This window comes from Cetorhinus maximus, chromosome 1 (assembly GCF_964194155.1).
Source record: "Cetorhinus maximus chromosome 1, sCetMax3.hap1.1, whole genome shotgun sequence".
Taxonomy (NCBI): Eukaryota; Metazoa; Chordata; class Chondrichthyes; order Lamniformes; family Cetorhinidae; genus Cetorhinus; species Cetorhinus maximus.
In genome coordinates, this window is record NC_135879.1 from 76,764,871 (window position 1) to 76,782,823 (window position 17,953).

The 17,953-nt window shown below is 44.4% G+C and overlaps 1 protein-coding gene across 2 annotated transcripts in view; it reads left to right on the forward strand.

The window, feature by feature from the left end:
• LOC144680988 (leucine-rich repeat, immunoglobulin-like domain and transmembrane domain-containing protein 3) overlaps positions 1–17,489 on the forward strand; it is a 43,714-nt gene extending 26,225 nt beyond the window's left edge. For both annotated transcript variants that reach the window (XM_078542632.1, XM_078542622.1), the window contains 2 exons: positions 1,148–1,453; positions 16,224–17,489. In XM_078542632.1, the coding sequence (XP_078398758.1) occupies positions 1,148–1,453; positions 16,224–17,275 (1,358 nt within the window). In that variant the 3' untranslated portion in view covers positions 17,276–17,489. The remainder of the gene's footprint in view (positions 1–1,147; positions 1,454–16,223) is intronic.
• Positions 17,490–17,953: the final 464 nt, after the last annotated feature.

The window sequence follows — 17,953 nt, forward strand, 5'->3', positions numbered from 1 at the left end:
GTGCATCTTGTGTATGGTACACATTGCTGCTGCTGCTGTGCATTGGTGATGGAAGGAGTGAATGATTTTTAAGATGGTGGAAGGGGTGTCATTCACGCGTGCTGCTTTGTCCTGGATGGTGTCGAGCTTCCTGAGTGTGTTTGGAGCTGCACTCATCTAGGCAAGTGGAGAGCATTCCATCACACTCCTAACTTGTACCTTGTAGATGGTGGACAGGTTTTGGGGAGTCAGGAGGTGGGTTACTTACCACAGTATTCCTAGCCCCTGACCTGCTCTTGTAGCTCTTGTTGCTGTTTCCTAATTAGTAAATCATGTTGTTCGAGGAAAACCCCAGTATTCATCTATCCCTAATTTCATTTCCAGTAGGGGGAGCAGCTGCCTGTTCCATAAAGGGTGTATCTGAAGTGGCTGCCTTCCCACAGAGGCTGGAAAATTGAGTGTCTGATGTCAGTCTCTGGGTGCCATACGGTAATATCTGCTCCTCTCCCCTCAGAAATAAAGCCTATAATGGCTCCTTTGTAAAAAGGCTGCACTTAAATAAAACATTTTATCTTTCATGGGTTCAGGCCATATACGGTGGAGCCTAAATCTGCCATTTGACATCTGTTTTCACTTCTTGTACTGGATGTCTAAGATCCACAGGCCACTGAGTGACTCAGAACGTAGGATCTCAAGGTATTGAGCATCCTTGACCTCAGATCCGACCCTCCTGACCCTGCTTACTGCAGGTGGAAGCTCTGTTCCTTATAAAACCCCATACATTCCGCATTGCAAGCCAGGATATGGTCAGCCTGAGCCTGACCTAATGTGCAACACAAACCTGCCAGAGCAACATCAGAATGCAAAGGAAAGGCACAGATTTTCAACACATCATATTGATCATTATTACTTTAATATCAAACTTAGGTTAAACCCAGTAAAGAATGCATTTGCAGAGCTATCTGAAATCTCTAGAAAGATGGTGATAAATCTGCTTGCATGGAAATTAAGTATCTTTACTGAAGGATGTTTTTAATAACAAGTTTTGGTTTGAGTAAATATTTTTGGGAATGACACACAAAACAAAGATTTTATAGACCGCAACGAAAATGATCATTTTATTTATTTTCAAGAAAGCAATGGCCTTAAATATCTTTCTCTTCCTTAGGTTTCCAAGACAACCCATGGTTCTGTGACTGTAGGATATCAAAGTTAATTGAACTTTCTAAGTCAGAAGAAACACTAGTTATTCTCATGGATCCTCTACTGACATGTAGTGCACCTGACAATTCTGCAGGTGTTTCATTCCAGAGAGTTGAACTTGAACAGTGCCTCAGACCATCAGTCATGACTTCAGCAACCAAAATTACATCACCGGTTGGAAGTAACGTCTTGCTCCGCTGTGATTCAACAGGATTTCCAACGCCGTTGCTTGTCTGGTTCAGGACAGATGGCTTACCAGTTAACTATACAGGTAATTCACCCAACAACAATTTGGATTCATATAGTGTCTCTAACATAGTAAAACATCCCAAGGCACTTAACAGGAGGGTGAGCAAACAGAATGTGACACCGAACCACATCAGGGGATATTAGGACATGCTGCCAGAGAGATAGATTTTAAGGAGTATCTTAAAAGTAGATAGAGGGATAGATTTTCAGCTCGTCATGAGGGCACGTGCCCGACACAAACTAGCGTGAAATAACGCATGATGACATCGGGCGAGCGTCCCAAAATCATCACGCACTCATGTGATATTTCAGTTGGCAGGCTTGCACGGTAGTCAGCAGCATGCCCGCTGACAATTAAGAGGTCTGTTAAGTCCATTAATAAATTAATTAAAGTGAATTTTTCCCTGCCCATCCAACCTTATGGTTGGTGGGTGGGCGGAAAGGCCGAGCAGCCTTTGGATTTTTGAGGAAACCTCATCCACGGGCAGGACAAGGTTTCCAATGTTAATTAAAAATAAAATAATTTTTAAATCTCATTTTTAACATGCCCCTGCTTGTGTGACAGAGTCACATGAGGGGACATGTTTACTTTAATTTTAAAATCTTTATTTTTCATGTTAAAAATCTTCAGTTCCCTGAAGCAGCTCTGTGCCTTCAGGGAGCTTTCACTGAGCACACCCACGCGCATGGGCTGACTTCCACGCACTCCCTACTCCTCCCTCCAGGCAGCGTGTTTCGGCGTGCGATTCATGCCGGCTGGTTGCTAATTGACCGACCAGCGTGAAATCAATTGTGAGTGGCAGTCGGTTTTGCGGCCGGTCCCAGGCCTGCCTGACGAGGTAAAAATCCTGCCCAGAGAGAGGTAGAAGGTTGGAGAGGCATAGAGAGGGAATTCCGGAGCTTAGGACCAGGCAGCTGAAGTCACGGCCACCAAAAGATGGACCAATGAAAATCAACCATGCTCAAAAGACCAGAATTGGAGGGTCGCAGAGCTCTTGGAGGGTATAGAAATGAAAGAGGTTACAGAAGGAGGGAGGGTTGAGGACATGGATGGGTTTGAAAACAAGTATGATCATTTTAAAACTGAGGCACTGATGGACCGGTGCAATATAGGTCTGTGAGCACAGGGGTAATGAGTGAATCGGACTTGTTTTGATTTAGAATATGGGCAGCAGAGTTTTGGATGAGCTCAAGTTTATGGTTGGTGGTCAGCCAAGAGAGCATTGGAATGGTCAAGCAAAAGGTAACAAAAGAGATTCAATAGCGGGTGAATTGAGACGGTGGTGGAGATGAGCGATGTTGTGGGAATGGAAGTAGGCGGTCTTGATAGAGTGGATATGCGGTTGGAATCTCATCTCATGGTCAAACAGGATGCCAAGGTTGTGAATAGTCTGGTTCAATCCCAGATAGTTACCGGCATAAGGAATGGAGTCAGTAGCTAAAGGACAGAGGCCAGAATTTTACGCTGCCCCTGGCAGGGTTTGAGGTGGTGGGGGAGAGCATGAAATTGCATGGATGGGATTCCCTTCGGGTTCCTGCCACCCCGGCCTGGTAGTGATTTAACAATGGGGTGGGCAGGGCCTCGGATGGGAAGCCCACCTTTGCCCCATTTAATGACCACTTAAGGGCCTTTTCCCGCCCAGCCTCAATCTTTAGGCTGCTGGGCGGATGTCAAATCAGGTGGGGGTGGGGTTGGTGGCGGGGGGAAGGCTGGAATTAAACTGAGTTCAATCTTGGGAGGGAAGTGGGTTGGGGAGGGGGGGGGTTGGGGCGCCTCCATTAGAAGGCTCCTTCAGACTGGGGGCACCCTCCCCTTTGGGTCCGGTGACCTCTGGCCCTCCCTCCCCAACTGACCTATCCCCGAGACCCTGATCACCCCCCCCCTCACAAGCCCCCAGATATTGCCTACTCTCCCCACCCTGTGACCCCTGCCACTTTGCTGTCCTTCGGGCACCGGGACTTAGTTCCAGGCAGCTCTCTGCAGTGTCTCTTCCGGCCAGTACAGCGCTGTGCCTGGAGCGGCTGGAGAGTTGCCAGCCAATCTGATTGGCCAGCAGCTCTCCAAGGCAGGACTTCCTCCTGAGTGAGGGCAGAAGTCCTGCCTTATGCCAATTAACGCTCGTTAGAGCGTAAAATGGCATTGGGGTTGCTGGAGTCAGCGGGGGTATGTTCCCTGCCAATTTCTTGGATGATGGGTGCTTAAAATTCAGGCTAGTGTCTGTGGTGAGGACCAAAGACAATGGTTTCAGTCCTCACATTATTTACTTGATGGAAATTTCTGCTTTTCCAAGACAGCATGTTGGCCAAATAGTGTGGCAAATCAGAGAGAATGGAGGAGTTGAGATGGGTGGTGCTGAGATAGAACTGGGTGTCATCAGTGTACATGTGAAATCTGATGCATTTTTGGATCATATTGCCAAGGGGTAGCATGTAGATGAGAAATGGGAGGTGGTCAAGGATTGATCCTTGGAGAACTGCAGAGACAGTGATGCATGAAGAGAAGCCAATGCAGGTGAATCTCTTGTTATGACTGGACAGATAAGAATGGAACCAGGCGAGTACAGTCCCACCCAGCTAGATAATGGAGGAGGGGCATTGTAGGAGAATGGTGTGGTCAACCATGAAAAAGGCTGCAGGCTGCTTGGGAAGTATAGTTTTCTGTAGTCAAAGTCATAAAGAATATCATTTTTGACTAAGACCTGTTTCAATGCTGTGGCAGGGGCAAAAAACCTGATTGGACAGGTTCAAACATGGACATACATATAAACATATGAATTAGGAGCAGGATAGGCCATTCAGCCCCTTGAACCTGCTCCGCCGTTCAATAAGATCAAGGCTGATCTGATTTTAACCTCACATTTCTGCCTACTCCTGATAAGCTTTCACCCCCTTGCTTTCTTTTTATTCATTCATGGGATGTGGGCATCGTTGGCTGGGCCAGCATTTATTGCCCATTCCTAATTGCCCTTGAGAAGGTGGTGATGAGATACCTTCTTGAACTGCTGCAGTCCATGTGGTGTCAGTACACCCACAGTTCTGTTAGGGAGGGAGTTCCAGAATTTTGACCCAGTGATGTGAAGGAACAGCAATATATTTCCAAGTCACGATGGTGAGTAGCTTGCAGGAGAACTCCCAGGTGGTGGTGTTCCCATCTATCTGCTGCTCTTGTCCTTCTAGATGGTAGGGGTCGTGGGTTTGGAAGGTGCTGTCTAAGGAGCCTTGGTGAGTTCCTGCAGTGCATCTTGCAGATGGTACACACTGCTGCTACTGTGCATCGGTGGTGGAGGGAGTGAATGCTTGTGGATGTGGTGCCAATCAAGTGGGCTGCTTTTTCCTAGATGGTGTCAAGCTTCTTGAGTGTTGTGGGAGCTGCACTCTACCAGGCAAGCAGAGAGTATTCCATCACACAACTGAACTGTAGATGGCGGACAGGCTTTGGGGAGTCAGGTGGTGAGTTACTCGTTGCAGGATTCCTAGTCTCTGACTTGCTCTTGTAGCCACAGTATTTATATGGCTAGTCCAGTTCAGTTTCTGGTCAATGGTAATCTCCAGGATGTTGATAATGGGGGATTCAGCAATGATAATGCCATTGAATGTCATGGAGCGATGGTTAGGCTCTGTCTTGTTGGAGATGGTCATTGGCTGGCACTGGTGTGGCGTGAATGTAACTTGTCACTTGTCAGCTCAACCTGGATATTGTCCAGGTTTTGCTGAATTTGGACATGGACTGCTTCAGTATCTGAGGAGTCGTGACTGGTGCTGAACATTGTGCAATCATTAGCGAACATCCCCTCTTCTGATCTTACGATGGAAGGAAGGTCATTGATGAAGCAGCTGAAGGTGGTTGGGCCTAGGACACTACCCTGAGGAACTCCTGCAGTGATGTCCTGGAGCTGAGCTGATTGACCTCCAACAATCACAACCATCTTCCTTTGTTCTAGGTATGACTCCAACCAGCAGAGAGTTTTCCCCCTGATTACCATTGACTCCAGTTTTGCTAGGGCTCCTTGATACCACACTCGGTCAAATGCTGCCTTGATGCCAAGAGCAGTCACTCTCACTTCACCTCGGGAGTTCAGCTTTTTTGTCCATGTTTAAACCAAGGCTGTGATGAGGTCAGGAGCTGAGTGATCCTGCCAGAACCCAAACTGGGCATCAGTGAGCAGGTTATTGCTAAACAAGTGCCACTTGATAGTACTGTTGATGACCCCTTCCATCTCTTTATTAATGATCGAGAGTAGACTGATGGGACAGTAATTGGTCAGGTTGGATTTGCCCTGCTTTTTCTGTGCACAGGGCCGGTAGATGCCAGTATTGTAGCTGTACTGGAACAGCTTGGCTAGGGGCGCAGCAAGTTCTGGAGCACAAGTCTTAAGTACTATTGCTGGAATATTGTCAGAGCCCATAGCCTTTTCAGTATCCAGTGCCATCAGCCGTTTCTTGATATCACGTGGAGTGGATTGAACTGGGTGAAGACTGGCATCTGTGATGCTGGGGGCCTCCTGAGCAGGCCAAGATGGGTCATCCACTCAGGAATTCTAGCTGAAGATTGTTGCAAATGCTTCAGCCTTATCTTTTGCACTGATATACTGGGCTCCTCCATCACTGAGGATGGGGATATCTGTGAATCTTCCTTCTCCAGCAAGTTGTTTAATTGTCCACCAACATTCGTGACTGGATGTGACAGGACTGCAGAGCTTGATCCGTTGGTTGTGGAACTGCTTAGCTCGGTCTATCACTTGCTGCTTATGCTTTTTGGCATGCAAGTAGTCCTGAGTTGTAGCTTCACCTCATTTTTAGGTTTGCCTGGTGCTGCTCCTGGCATGCCCTCTTGCACTGTTCATTGAACCAGGGTTGATCTCCTGGCTTGGTGGCAATGGTAGAGTGGGGGATATGCCAGGTCATGAGATTACAGATTGTGTTCGAGTACAATTCTGCTGCTGCTGATGGTCCACAGTGCCTCATGGATGCTCAGACTTGAGTTGCTAGATCTGTTCAAAATCTATCCCATTTAGCATGGTGGTAGGGCCACATAATCCGATGGAGGGTATCATCAATGTGAAGACGGGACTTCACTCTTACTGAGACTGTCATCGACGGATGCATCTGTGGCAGGCAGGTTGGTGAGGATGAGGTCAAGTATGTTTTTCCCTTTTGTTGGTTCCCTCACCTGCCGCAGACCCAGTCTAGCAGCTATGTCCTTTTGGACTCGGCCAACTCAGTCTGTGGTGGTGCTGCTAAGTCAGTCTTGGTGATGGACATTGAAGTCCTCCACTCAGAGTGCATTCTGCGGTCTTGCCACCCTCAGTGCTTCCTCCAAGTGATATTCAACATGGAGGAGCACTGCTTCATCAGCTGAGGGGGGACGATACATGGTAATCAGCAGGAAGTTTCCTTGTCCATTGTTGCCCTGATGCCATGAGTCTTTATGGGGTCTGGAGCCGATGTTGAGGACTCCCTTGGTAACTCCCTCCTGACTGTGTACCACTGTCTCGCCACCTCTGCTGGGTCTGTCCTGCTGGTGGGACAGGACATACCCAAGGATGGTGATGGTGGTGTCTGGGACATTATCTGTATGTATGATTCTGTGAGTATGACTATGTCAGGCTGTTGCTTGACTAGTCCGTGAGACAGCCCTCCCAATTTTGGCACAAACCCCCGCATGTCAGTAAGAAGGACTTTGCAGGCTGACAGGGCTGAGTTTGTTGTTGTTGTTTCCGGTGCCTAGGCCGATGCCGGGTGGTCCGTCCGGTTTCATTCCTTATTGACTTGTTTTTAGCAATTTGATGCAACTGAGTGGCTTGCTCGATCAGTTCAAAGGGCAGTTAAGAGTCAACCACATTACTGTGGAACTGGAGTCACATGTAGGCCAGACCAGGTAAGCATGGCAGGTTTCTTTCCCTAAAGGACATTAGTGAACCAGATGCGTTCTTAAGACAATCGACAATGGTTTCATGGTCATCATTAGAGTCTTAATTCCAGATTTTTATTGAATTCAAATTCCACCATTTGCTGTGGTGGGATTCAAACCCAGGTCCCCAGAACATTACCCTGGGTCTCTGGATTACAAGTCTAGTGTCAACTCCGTTATGCCATCGCCTCCCCTAATCAAGAATCTATCTACCTCTGTCTTAAAGATATTCAAAGACTCTGCCTCAACCACTTTTTGAGGAAGAGATTTCCAAAGTCTCACAACCCTTTGAGAGAAAAAGATTTTCTTCATCTCTGTCCTAAATGGGTGTCCCCATACTTTGAAACAGTGACCTCGAGTTCTAGATTCTCCCACAAGAGGAAACACCCTTTCCACATCCACCCTGTCAAGTCCTCTCATGACCTTACATGTTTTGATCAAGTCGCCTCTTACTCTTCTATACTCCAGCAGATGCAAGCTTAGCCTATCTATCCTTTTCCTCATAAGACAACCTGCCAATTCCAGGTATTAATCTAGTAAACCTTCTCTGAACTGCTTCTAATGCATTTACATCTTTCCTTAAATAAGGAGACCAATACTGTGCACAGCACTCCAGATGTGGTGTCACCATTGCCCTGTGTAATTGATGCATAACCTCCCTACTCTTGTATTCAATTCCTCTTGCAATAAACCATAACATTCTATTAGCTTTGCTAATTATTTGCTGTACCTGCATACTATTCTTTTGCGATTCATGCACAAGGACACCCAGATCCCTCTGAATCTCAGAGCTCTGCAATCTCTCACCATTTAGATAATATGCCTCTTTTTTTATTCGTCCTGCCAAAATGAACAACCTCACATTTTCCTACATCATTTGTCAGATCTTTGCCCACTCACCTAACCTATCTATATCCTTTTGTAGCCACCTTATTTCCTCTTCACAATTTACTTACCTACCTATCTTTGTGTCGTCAAATTTAATAACCATACCTTTGGTCCCTTAATCCAAATAATTTATATACATTGTAAAGAGTCGAGGGCTTGGCACTGATCCCTGGCGCCATTCGTCACATCCTGCCAACCAGAAAATGGCACAACTATACCTTCTTTGTTTCCTGTTAGCTAGCCAACCTTCTGTCCAAGCCAATATGTTGCCCCTTACACTATGAGCATTTATTTTCCACAAAACCTTTGATGAGGCACCTTATCAAATACCTTCTGAAAATCTAAATACAGTAAATCCACTGGTTTCCCTTTGTCCACCGCACCTGCTACTTCTTCAAAGAACTCCAATATATTGGCTAAACATGGTTTGCCTTTCACAAATCCATGTTGACTCTGCCTGATTACCTTGAGTCCATCTAAGTGCTCTGTTATAATGTCTTCAGTAATAGCTTATAACATCTTCCCTATGACAGTTGTTAAGCCAACTGGCCTTTCATTTCCTACTTTCTGTCTCCCCCCATTTCTGAATAAAGGAGTTACATTCGCTATTTTCCAATCAAATGGAACTTCCCCCAAATGTATTTAATTGTGGCAAATTAAAACCAACGCATCAACTATCTCACTAGCCACTTCTTTTAAGACTGTAGGATAAAATCCATCAGGACTCAGGTACTTGTCAACTTGCAGTTCCAACAATTTGCTAAGTACCACTTCCCTGGCGATTGTAATATTTTGAGTTTCTCCCTCCCTTGCAATTCCTGATTTACAGCTTCAGGAAAATATGGGCATAGATTTGGAAAATGCTGATTCGAAGAAGTATTGGAGGAGGTCAGGAGTAACTCTTCTGCCCGCTCTCTTTATGGCCAGTGGTGGATAGCTTGGGGAGATGAAAAGATTTAAACATTCAAGGACTTTGGCTAGGTAAGTGAGGTTGGAGATGGGTTTGAGTGGCATTTTAAATGTCCATGTGGTAGCTTACAAGCCAAAATGACCAACAACTTGCATTTGTTAATACTTTTAACGTAGAAAAATGTCTTGAGGCTCTTCACAGGAGTATAGTCAGATAACAATTGACACGGAATCAAATAAGAAGGCATTAGGACAGGTGACTAAGTGCTTAGTCAAGAGGGGAAGTTTTAAGGAGCAACTTAATGAGGAGAGGGAGATGGAGAGGCAGAGGACTTTAGGTAGGGAATTCTGGAGCTTGGATTCTAGACAGTTAAAGGCACCATTTCCAATGGTGAGGTGAAAGAAGAGGGTTTGTACAAGAGGCCAGATTTGAGAATGAGATGAATTTGTAAGGTTGTGGATGCAGATTCTTCCGAATACCCAATCTTCAACATGGCGAGGGACTGAGAAGAAGTTAAGCATCTCCAGAATTGAAAGATCAGACAGAAGGTCAACCATAGATCCTCTTACATATCAATTCAATGCTGTTTAAAGGGTTACTCTCTTGCTGCCCGGTGCTAGATAGCTCGGGGAGATTAAAAAACTAAAGTAAAATTAGGAGCACAATAAGATAAACATCCAAAAATAGCAGTAAAATAAAACTTTAATTAATGCCCTTCCTCTCATACATTAAGTCCTGTCTGATTCTTGCTTTAAGAAACCATCTGGTCAAACTACACAAACACCTTTCTTTATTGGTTGAAAACATATAAATGGACACTCAGAATCACAGAATTGTTACAACGCAGAAGGAGGTCATTCGGCCCATCATGTCTGTACTGGGTCTCCAAATGAGCAATTCACTTCATGCCATTCTCCTGCCTTCTCCCTGTAACCCTGCACATTCTTTTCAGATAACAGTACAATTCCCTTTTGAGTGCTTCAATTAAACCTGCCTCTACCTCTCCCTTAGGCACTGCATTCCAAACCTTTACCACTTCCTGCGTAGAAAAGTTTCTCCTCATTTTGCTTCTGCTTCTTTTACTAATTATTTTAAATTTTTGTCCCCTTGTTCTCGATCTTTTCACAAGTGGGAATAGTTTCTTCCTATCCACTCTGTCCAGACCCCTCTCAGTCTTCTCTTCTCCAAGGAAAGCAGTCCTAACATCTCCACTCTATCTTCATAACTGAAGTTTCCCATCCCTGGAACAATTTTTGCAATTTTTTCTGCACTCGGTCCAATGCCTTCACATACCTCCTAAAATGCCATGCCCAGAACTGGACGCAATACTTCAGCTGAGACCAAACTGGTATCTTATGTAAGCTCAACAGAACCTCTTTGCTCTTGTTCATCCATGCCCCTATTAATAAATCCCAGGATACTGCTTTATTAATCACTCTCTCAACCTGTCCTGCCACCTTCAATGACTTATGCGCGTGTACACACAGATCCCTCTGCTCCTGCACCCCCTTTAGAATTGTACCCTTTATTTTCATGTTCTTGAACATGTTTCCATGTTCTTCCTACCAAAATGAATCACACATCTTCAGAGATGTGAGCACTGGCTCCATTAATAATTGCTAGTAAACGAAGCCAGACAAACAGGAAAATTTATTTGAAAAGAATGAGAAATAATATTAGAAAATAAGAGAAAAAGAGAATTGAGACAGATTTTCTTTACATTTTTACATATAGTTATATAGTTTATATAATATATATTTCAATAATATACCACGATAATTAAGTTAGCTCAGTAAATTATTATTATGGAGTGAAATGACAATTGAACCTTTATATTAGCAACTTTAGTGTACCAAAATGGTTCACAGGATTGTGGTCAAACAAAAACTGACACCAAGCCAAAGAAGGAAACATTCAGACAGGTGATTAATTGCTTGATCAAAGAGGGGAGTTTTAAGGGGCATTTTAAAGGAGGAGAGAGAAAGAGATGGAGAGGAAGAGGTAGGGAATTCAGGAGTTTAGATTTCAGAATGCTGAAGGCATGGCTTCTCATGGTGAGGTGAAGAAAATGGCCAGAATGCAAATGAAATTAATGTGAGCGGAAATGTTTAAAAATATCTGGCCATGGAGGACAAAATTGCTTGGTGATATCTGTACAGGAAGGATTTCCATGCTGCTTTACAAGTTTGCAAACTGAAAAAGAGATATTTTGGGTTTGCAATTAGTTTAGGGAGGTAACACAAAATGGGCAATAGCAAATCCTCACCATTAGTTCAATGGTAAAATTATTAAATTGTATAGGGTGTAAAAGAAGCTGATTTGCTATCATTCATCTTGCATTGCTTCCAGTGACCAACTTTACGCCCTTTATGTTTAGCTACCCTGTGCATTTCTCCAGAGATCTGCTGTCTCCATGCTAAAAGCTGCAGGGGCTGCACAGTTCGTACAAGATTTGTCAACAAGAAATTCTTGTGGAAGAAAGCAGCAATCTTTATATTTAAAATTGACTGGGTATATATGTAGCAGCTCTTCAGACTTTCCCATTCAAAATTTGAATCTCCATGGAAATGAAGGTAGGAGATTGAAAATGAAATATCTCCAACCAAATAGAAGATATTTGTATGAACTATAAAAAGTAATAGTGTACAACAGGCATATCTTGTGCTTATTAATATTCCCTTGTAAGCTGTTTATTATCCTAAGTTTTTACATTACTTATCATTACCTTCTTTGACATGAGTACTCTTGTTATGAACAGCTTACACATAGGCCTGAATTTTTCCCACGTCAGGCGGGCTTGGCAGGAGCGGGCGGGGGTGGTCGCAGAGCCGACTACTGCCAGCGATCGGCTCCGCACTTCCATTTTATGAGAGCGGGCCAATTAAGGCCCGCCCAGTGTAATACGTGAGCAGTAGTGCTCAGCACTACCTGTGAGGGCAGGGGGAGGAGGGAGAGTCGGGGCTAGTGCTCTTTCGCGCATGCACGCTTTTGAAAATAATAAATAAAATCAATAAAAATTTAATGAAACATGTCCCTTCATGTGACTGTGTCACATGAGATGGGGCATGTTTTTATTTTTCAGGAAAACCTTTTATTTAATACATAAAAGCTTTCGGAAACCTCATCCCACTTGTGGAGAAAATGTAAAGGCCGCTTGGCCTTTTCGCCTGCCCGCCAACGTACGGTTGGACTGGCAGCTTAACTTGACATTAATTAATTTGTTAATGGCCTTAATAGGCCTATCATTTATTAGCGGGTGCGCAGCCGACACCAGCACGTGCCCGCTGAATGAAACATTGCGCGTCATTTTAAGTGCCGGTGTGTTGGGCCCGCCCCCGCACACTGACTGAAAAATCCTGGCCATAAAGTTTTCCACATAAAAAAAATCCCAAAGCACTTTTCATGAAATTTGTGAACGCCAAAATGGGAGTGAGTATTCATTAGGGGCAGTGGCTAGACAAAAGGCTACAGAAGTACATTTTGAGAAGGCTTTTGAAAGTAGGGATGGAAGTAGCAAGGCAGAGGGGCTATAGATGAACCTGGAGTGAAGGGACAGGCTTGCTGAAGGTTTTCTATAGGGCAGGAGATACAACCTTATCTATTCAGATTTTGGGAAGTATTCTGGGGCATAGTCTACAGGTCGTGTGCAGCTAAGTCATGGAGGGATTTGAAAACATAATAAGCATTTGAAAGTTCATGTCAAAGTCACTGAATATATTTAAGAAGGAAATAGATAGATTTCTAGACTCTAAAGGTGTCAAGGTGCATGTGAAGAGAGCAAGGGTATGGCATTGAGATAGATGATCAGCCATGATCATATTCAATGGAGCAGGCTCGAAGGCCAAATGACCTACTCCTCCTTTTTTCTATGTTCCTATGTCATATGCTGGATTCCAGAGAGATGTACTGATGGAAAGGGACCTAACAACATTGCTGGGATTGTCGCTTGGTAGTACAGAACTTGAATTTTGCTGAAAAGAGATACACGTTGCTAAAGCTTTTCATCTTGCATTCATCAGGACAAACACAAGAACCCCAAATTTCAAATGATCACATCAGCTTATACTGCAGGAGAAAAAGGTGCTGATTGGTTGGCAAATTGACTCTGAATGAGTGAGGCATTGCCATGGAGAAAGCGGCATTGCCATGGAGAAAGCAACATTACCATGGAGAAAGCAAACTATGGCCTCCCCAAGCTTCTGGGTATTCTAAAAAAAGTGCAAAGCTTGAACATATTCCTTTTGTTTGCAGGGAATGGGTTCCTGCATATGAATGTACGTTGCATCTAGCAAGTGTAAATGAGCCACGTTACAAGCCCAACTGATTATCTTCAATTGGTTGTTAGTTTAGCTATTAGTCCACTCAGGATTGTTCAGCAAGTGTTGCCCAATTGTGGAATCACATCTAAGAATAGACGTTTTGTTTTGGGCTTTGCAAATACGGGCTTGTTGAGTATGGTCTGTATGCTGTCTGTTATGAACAGCCAAAGGAACATATTATAGTGCCTGAACTTCTGCGGAGTGGCAGATTGCCACTCTGCTCCTAGTTTCGTACCTAAAAATCCAGCCAATCCTTTCTTGCCCGACCTTCCAACTCAAGCTGGGAGAGAACTGTGTAGGGCAATGCGTTCCTGAGGCTTTCAGTCGAAGGCTGCAGAGTAGGAGGTAAGGAGGCCATGTCCCTTTTTTATGGCTTTAGCTGCCATGAAGCAGATACATTTAAAGGTCCAGCTGCTTTCAGAAGCCATGGAAAAGGTAGGTTTGTAAGGTAAGTGGGCAGGATTGGGGGATGGGTGGGATCAGGTAGTTGGGGAGGAGTTGATCTGTTGGGGTGTTCAGATAGTCAGTGGGGGATGGATGGTCATGGCGGGGTCAGTTGGGGAAGGGTTCCTGGTTAGGGGTTTGGATGGTTGGAGAGGTGGAGGTCATGAAGGGGTGGAGGCTGGGTTGTCAGTGAAGGAGGGGAATCGGTCAGGGGGAATTGGGCGGGGGGGTCACATGGTCAGTGGGCATGTTGGTTGGGGGGGAGTCAGTTGGCAGGGGAGTCTGTCGGAAGGGGTCGGCCTGGGGAGGTTGGTCAGGGGAGTCAGCCTGGGGGGGCGGGGTCAGTTGGTTGGGGGGGTGGGGTTGTCAAAGGGGGTGTAGGGGTCAAGTGGTCAGTGGGGTGGAGGACGGTCAGGGGGATCAGTTTGGTTAGTTGGGGGGGGTCAGTTGGGGGGTCATGTGGTCGGGAATGGCCATTGGGGGCAGGTCAGTTGGTCAGTGGCAGGGACCTGGTAGTCGGGTGGGGTGGTAAGTGGGGCGGGGGGGGGCGGTGGTCGGTGGGGAGGGTCAGGTCATCAGGGAAGCCCCATGGGAGTGTCTGCGTTTGGCGGGAGTCCCATGAGGGGTTGGGGGTGTTGGGAGTCAGTACTATAGTTACCCAGGAATTATAAGTGGTTTTATTTGTAACTTTTCCTGGGTAACTATTATTGTATGGCAGTCAGAACCATCTGAAGTTTGTGATTTAAATCGTACTTTCTGATTGTTCTGATTGCAGGGCAATTACTCATCAGAAGTTTGAACTTCCCAGGCAATTGCCAGGCAGTCCTTATGCGGGGACTTCCAGGGCTTGTAGGGGGGTGTTTCCCCAATGTATCTTTGGGGTAGTCCCCCCCCCCCCCCCCCTCCTCCCCCAACCTCCCCCACTCCCACCCCCCGCCTGGTGCAATGCTTCGGAGCCAGGAAGTTATGGGTGATTGTTTGATTCGACGAGCCAATCATTGGAATGTAAGGCCCACGTACCAGGCATTGCACTGGCGCTGAAATTCATTCATGACATACTTCAATTGTGTGGCAGGCAGAACATCAGAAAACTTGAACTACAAGTAAGCAAGCTGTTTCAGTATCCAGTGATATTTAGTATAGTGGTATTTTCCACTAATAGGATGCTGCCGTCAGTCAAACGTTAGGCTCATTGAATCAGACAACATGTTCCTTTGACTGTTTGTAATAGGAAGCGTACAGATTGTACTCAAACAGCCCGCGCTTGCAAGACCCAACACAAAATGCCTACTGTAAGACATGATTCTGCGATTGGGCAGCACTTGCTGAATTTAACCGATGTAAGGTAATCAACCGAGTCCATAACGTATCTCATTTACACTTGCTAGAAGTGACATATATTCACGTGCAGGGACCTGTTCTCTGCAAACAAAAGGAATATGTTCAAGCCTTGTAACTTTTTTGAATTACCCGGAAGCTTGGGGACCCCAATAGTTCCCGATTGCTTTCTCCATGCCAAAGCCTTGGCCAATCAGAGTCTGTTTGCCAACCAATCAGCACCCTTTTCTCCTGTAGTATAAATTGTTGTGATCGTTTGAAATTTGGCATTCTTGTGTTTGTCCTGATGAATGCAAGACAAAAAGCTTTGGTAACAGGTCTCTCTTTTCAGCCATACCACTGAGATTGTGAGGTGGGCATATGCCCAGCACATTTCCACTGAGATACACCAACAGCACTTTGAGTGCTTTATTTCCATCATGGCACTGACACACCAGCTGTTTCTGCCAGCAGGACTTTCAGAGGCGAGTGATTTTCTGTTGTGTTTGGGGTGGGGTGGGTGGCTGTAAGGTGGTGCAGCAATTTTTTCCTGTAAAGATCTGCTCCATGGGGTGTATGAATTTGGGAAATGGGCCATATTATAGGGCAGAGACTATTATTACAGTGGTATTAAATGACTCTTGAACCTCACGGAATGTGAGTTGAAATGTCCAACATTGTTTCTTTTCTCTTTTCTGAACTATTGCTGCAGTAATAATTTTGTCTTCAGATTGTCTGCAATTATTTTTATTTCATTCAATTATAAGTCCATTGACTTGGAATTGTGTTAATACTTAAAATACTCCGATTCCAGCACAAGGCAAGTCTCAAAATTTGTTCAATGACCAGTAAGAATAATTCCAGTTTTGGATCAGTTGCATTTAATTATGGTGAAAATATTAAAACCCTTAAATTGAAAAGCCCAATTAAAGATATTTTCAATTATTATTGTTATTCTGTGCTAATTAATTTCTCCACTACTTTAAAATATCTTTTCTTTCAGTCATCCAAGAATCACCGGCAGATGGAATCCGATGGTCAATAATAAGTTTGACGGGAATTTCCTATAAGGATGCTGGTGTATACCGATGTAAAGCAAAAAATCTGGCAGGAGCATCAGAAGCATCTATTACTCTCACTGTTGTAGGAACTGTTACTACAGCTCCCCCACAGAGGAGGAACTTTTTCAAGAAATCGAGCACAGAACAAAATAATTCAACCCAAGCAAATATGGAACAACAAATGGAAAGTTTGACAACCGAAACGCTGTTTTCTATCTCCACCACGGCGCCAGCTAAGAAAAAGGTCGCTCCTGTTGACCAAGCTATGCCCGTAGCAGATGAAAGAAAGCTCACCAAGGTGCAAGTAGAGGGAAATTCAAACAAAGTAACTCAACAAGTCAATGGGAACAAGAAAGAAAGCCTACCTTTAAATACAACCACAACACCAAAACAAAATGTTATTATTAAAAATCTGAGAGTTATCAGTGAGACGGATCAGAAAGTCTCTGTGAGCTGGAAAGTTTCAGATTATCGACATGGCACTGCCTTAAATGTAGTCTATTCAAAGTATGGTGAAAAAGATGTGCAGAAGGTCAATGTAGACCCTAGCAAAAACAAAATATCAATAGGCGGATTAACGCCAAACACAAAATATATAGCATGCATATGCCCAAAGGGAATCCAACCTAAAAAAGAACAATGCATAGTTTTCTCAACAGAGGGAGAACCCAACACGAGTAGCCATCGAAATCTGTTGATTATTATTGGTGTTATTATAGGGTCTGTTATCGTAGCAGGACTCCTTTTTGTGCTGTGTTATGTGGTAACCAAAGTCAACTGCAAACGGAGAAAAACAGCAGAACAGGAGCTAATCAGAGATTCGTATGTGAAATTTGAAACACTGTCACTCAGGGCACAGCCAGGGAGCAGAGGGAATGACCTATGGACTCGGCGTGACACTGAATCCCAAATGCTACTGTTGTGCTCAAGATTCAGCATAGATTCACAGATGACCTTCAAAAGTGACAGTTCTAGGTCTGAGTATCTTTGCTGATTTGTGCAGCACACTGATCAGTGTACAACAGAATAACATCCGCCTGATTTCTGCCTGTTTTTGATTGTCTGTTAATGTGTGCATGTACAGAGAGAAACACAGATTTATATAAGATCATTGTTTTTCAAAGCATATTCAATATATCAATTGTTATTTCATACTGAATACAAAACTTCATAAGGTTTAACTTTGTAATAAAATTGCTTGTGTCTCTTGTGACCATCATCTACATTGTGAGCTTCAAGTATTTCTGTCAATTTTCTTCTTCTAAGGTTTAAATCTCTGACCTTGAAACCATACAGGATAACTCCACTGACCTAAGCGCCAGTAAGCATCTGTCAGCAATCTCTGTTTATAACCTTGCCAAAGTATCTGGAGTCTTTTTTTGTTATATGTGGGCGTTTCTGACAAATCCACTATTTATTACCCATCCCTAATTGCCCTTGAGAAGGTGGTGGTGAGCCACCTTCATGAACCACTGCAATCCTTGTGGTGTAGGTATACCTGCAGTGCTGTTAGGAAGGAAGTTCCAGGATTTTGACCCAGCAACAATGAAGGAACAGTGATATGTTTCCAAATCAGAATGGTGGGGCTACCATACACCTGCTGCCCTTGTACTTCTAGGTGGTAGATGTACTGTCGAAGGAGCCTTGGTGAGTTACTACACTGCATAATCTT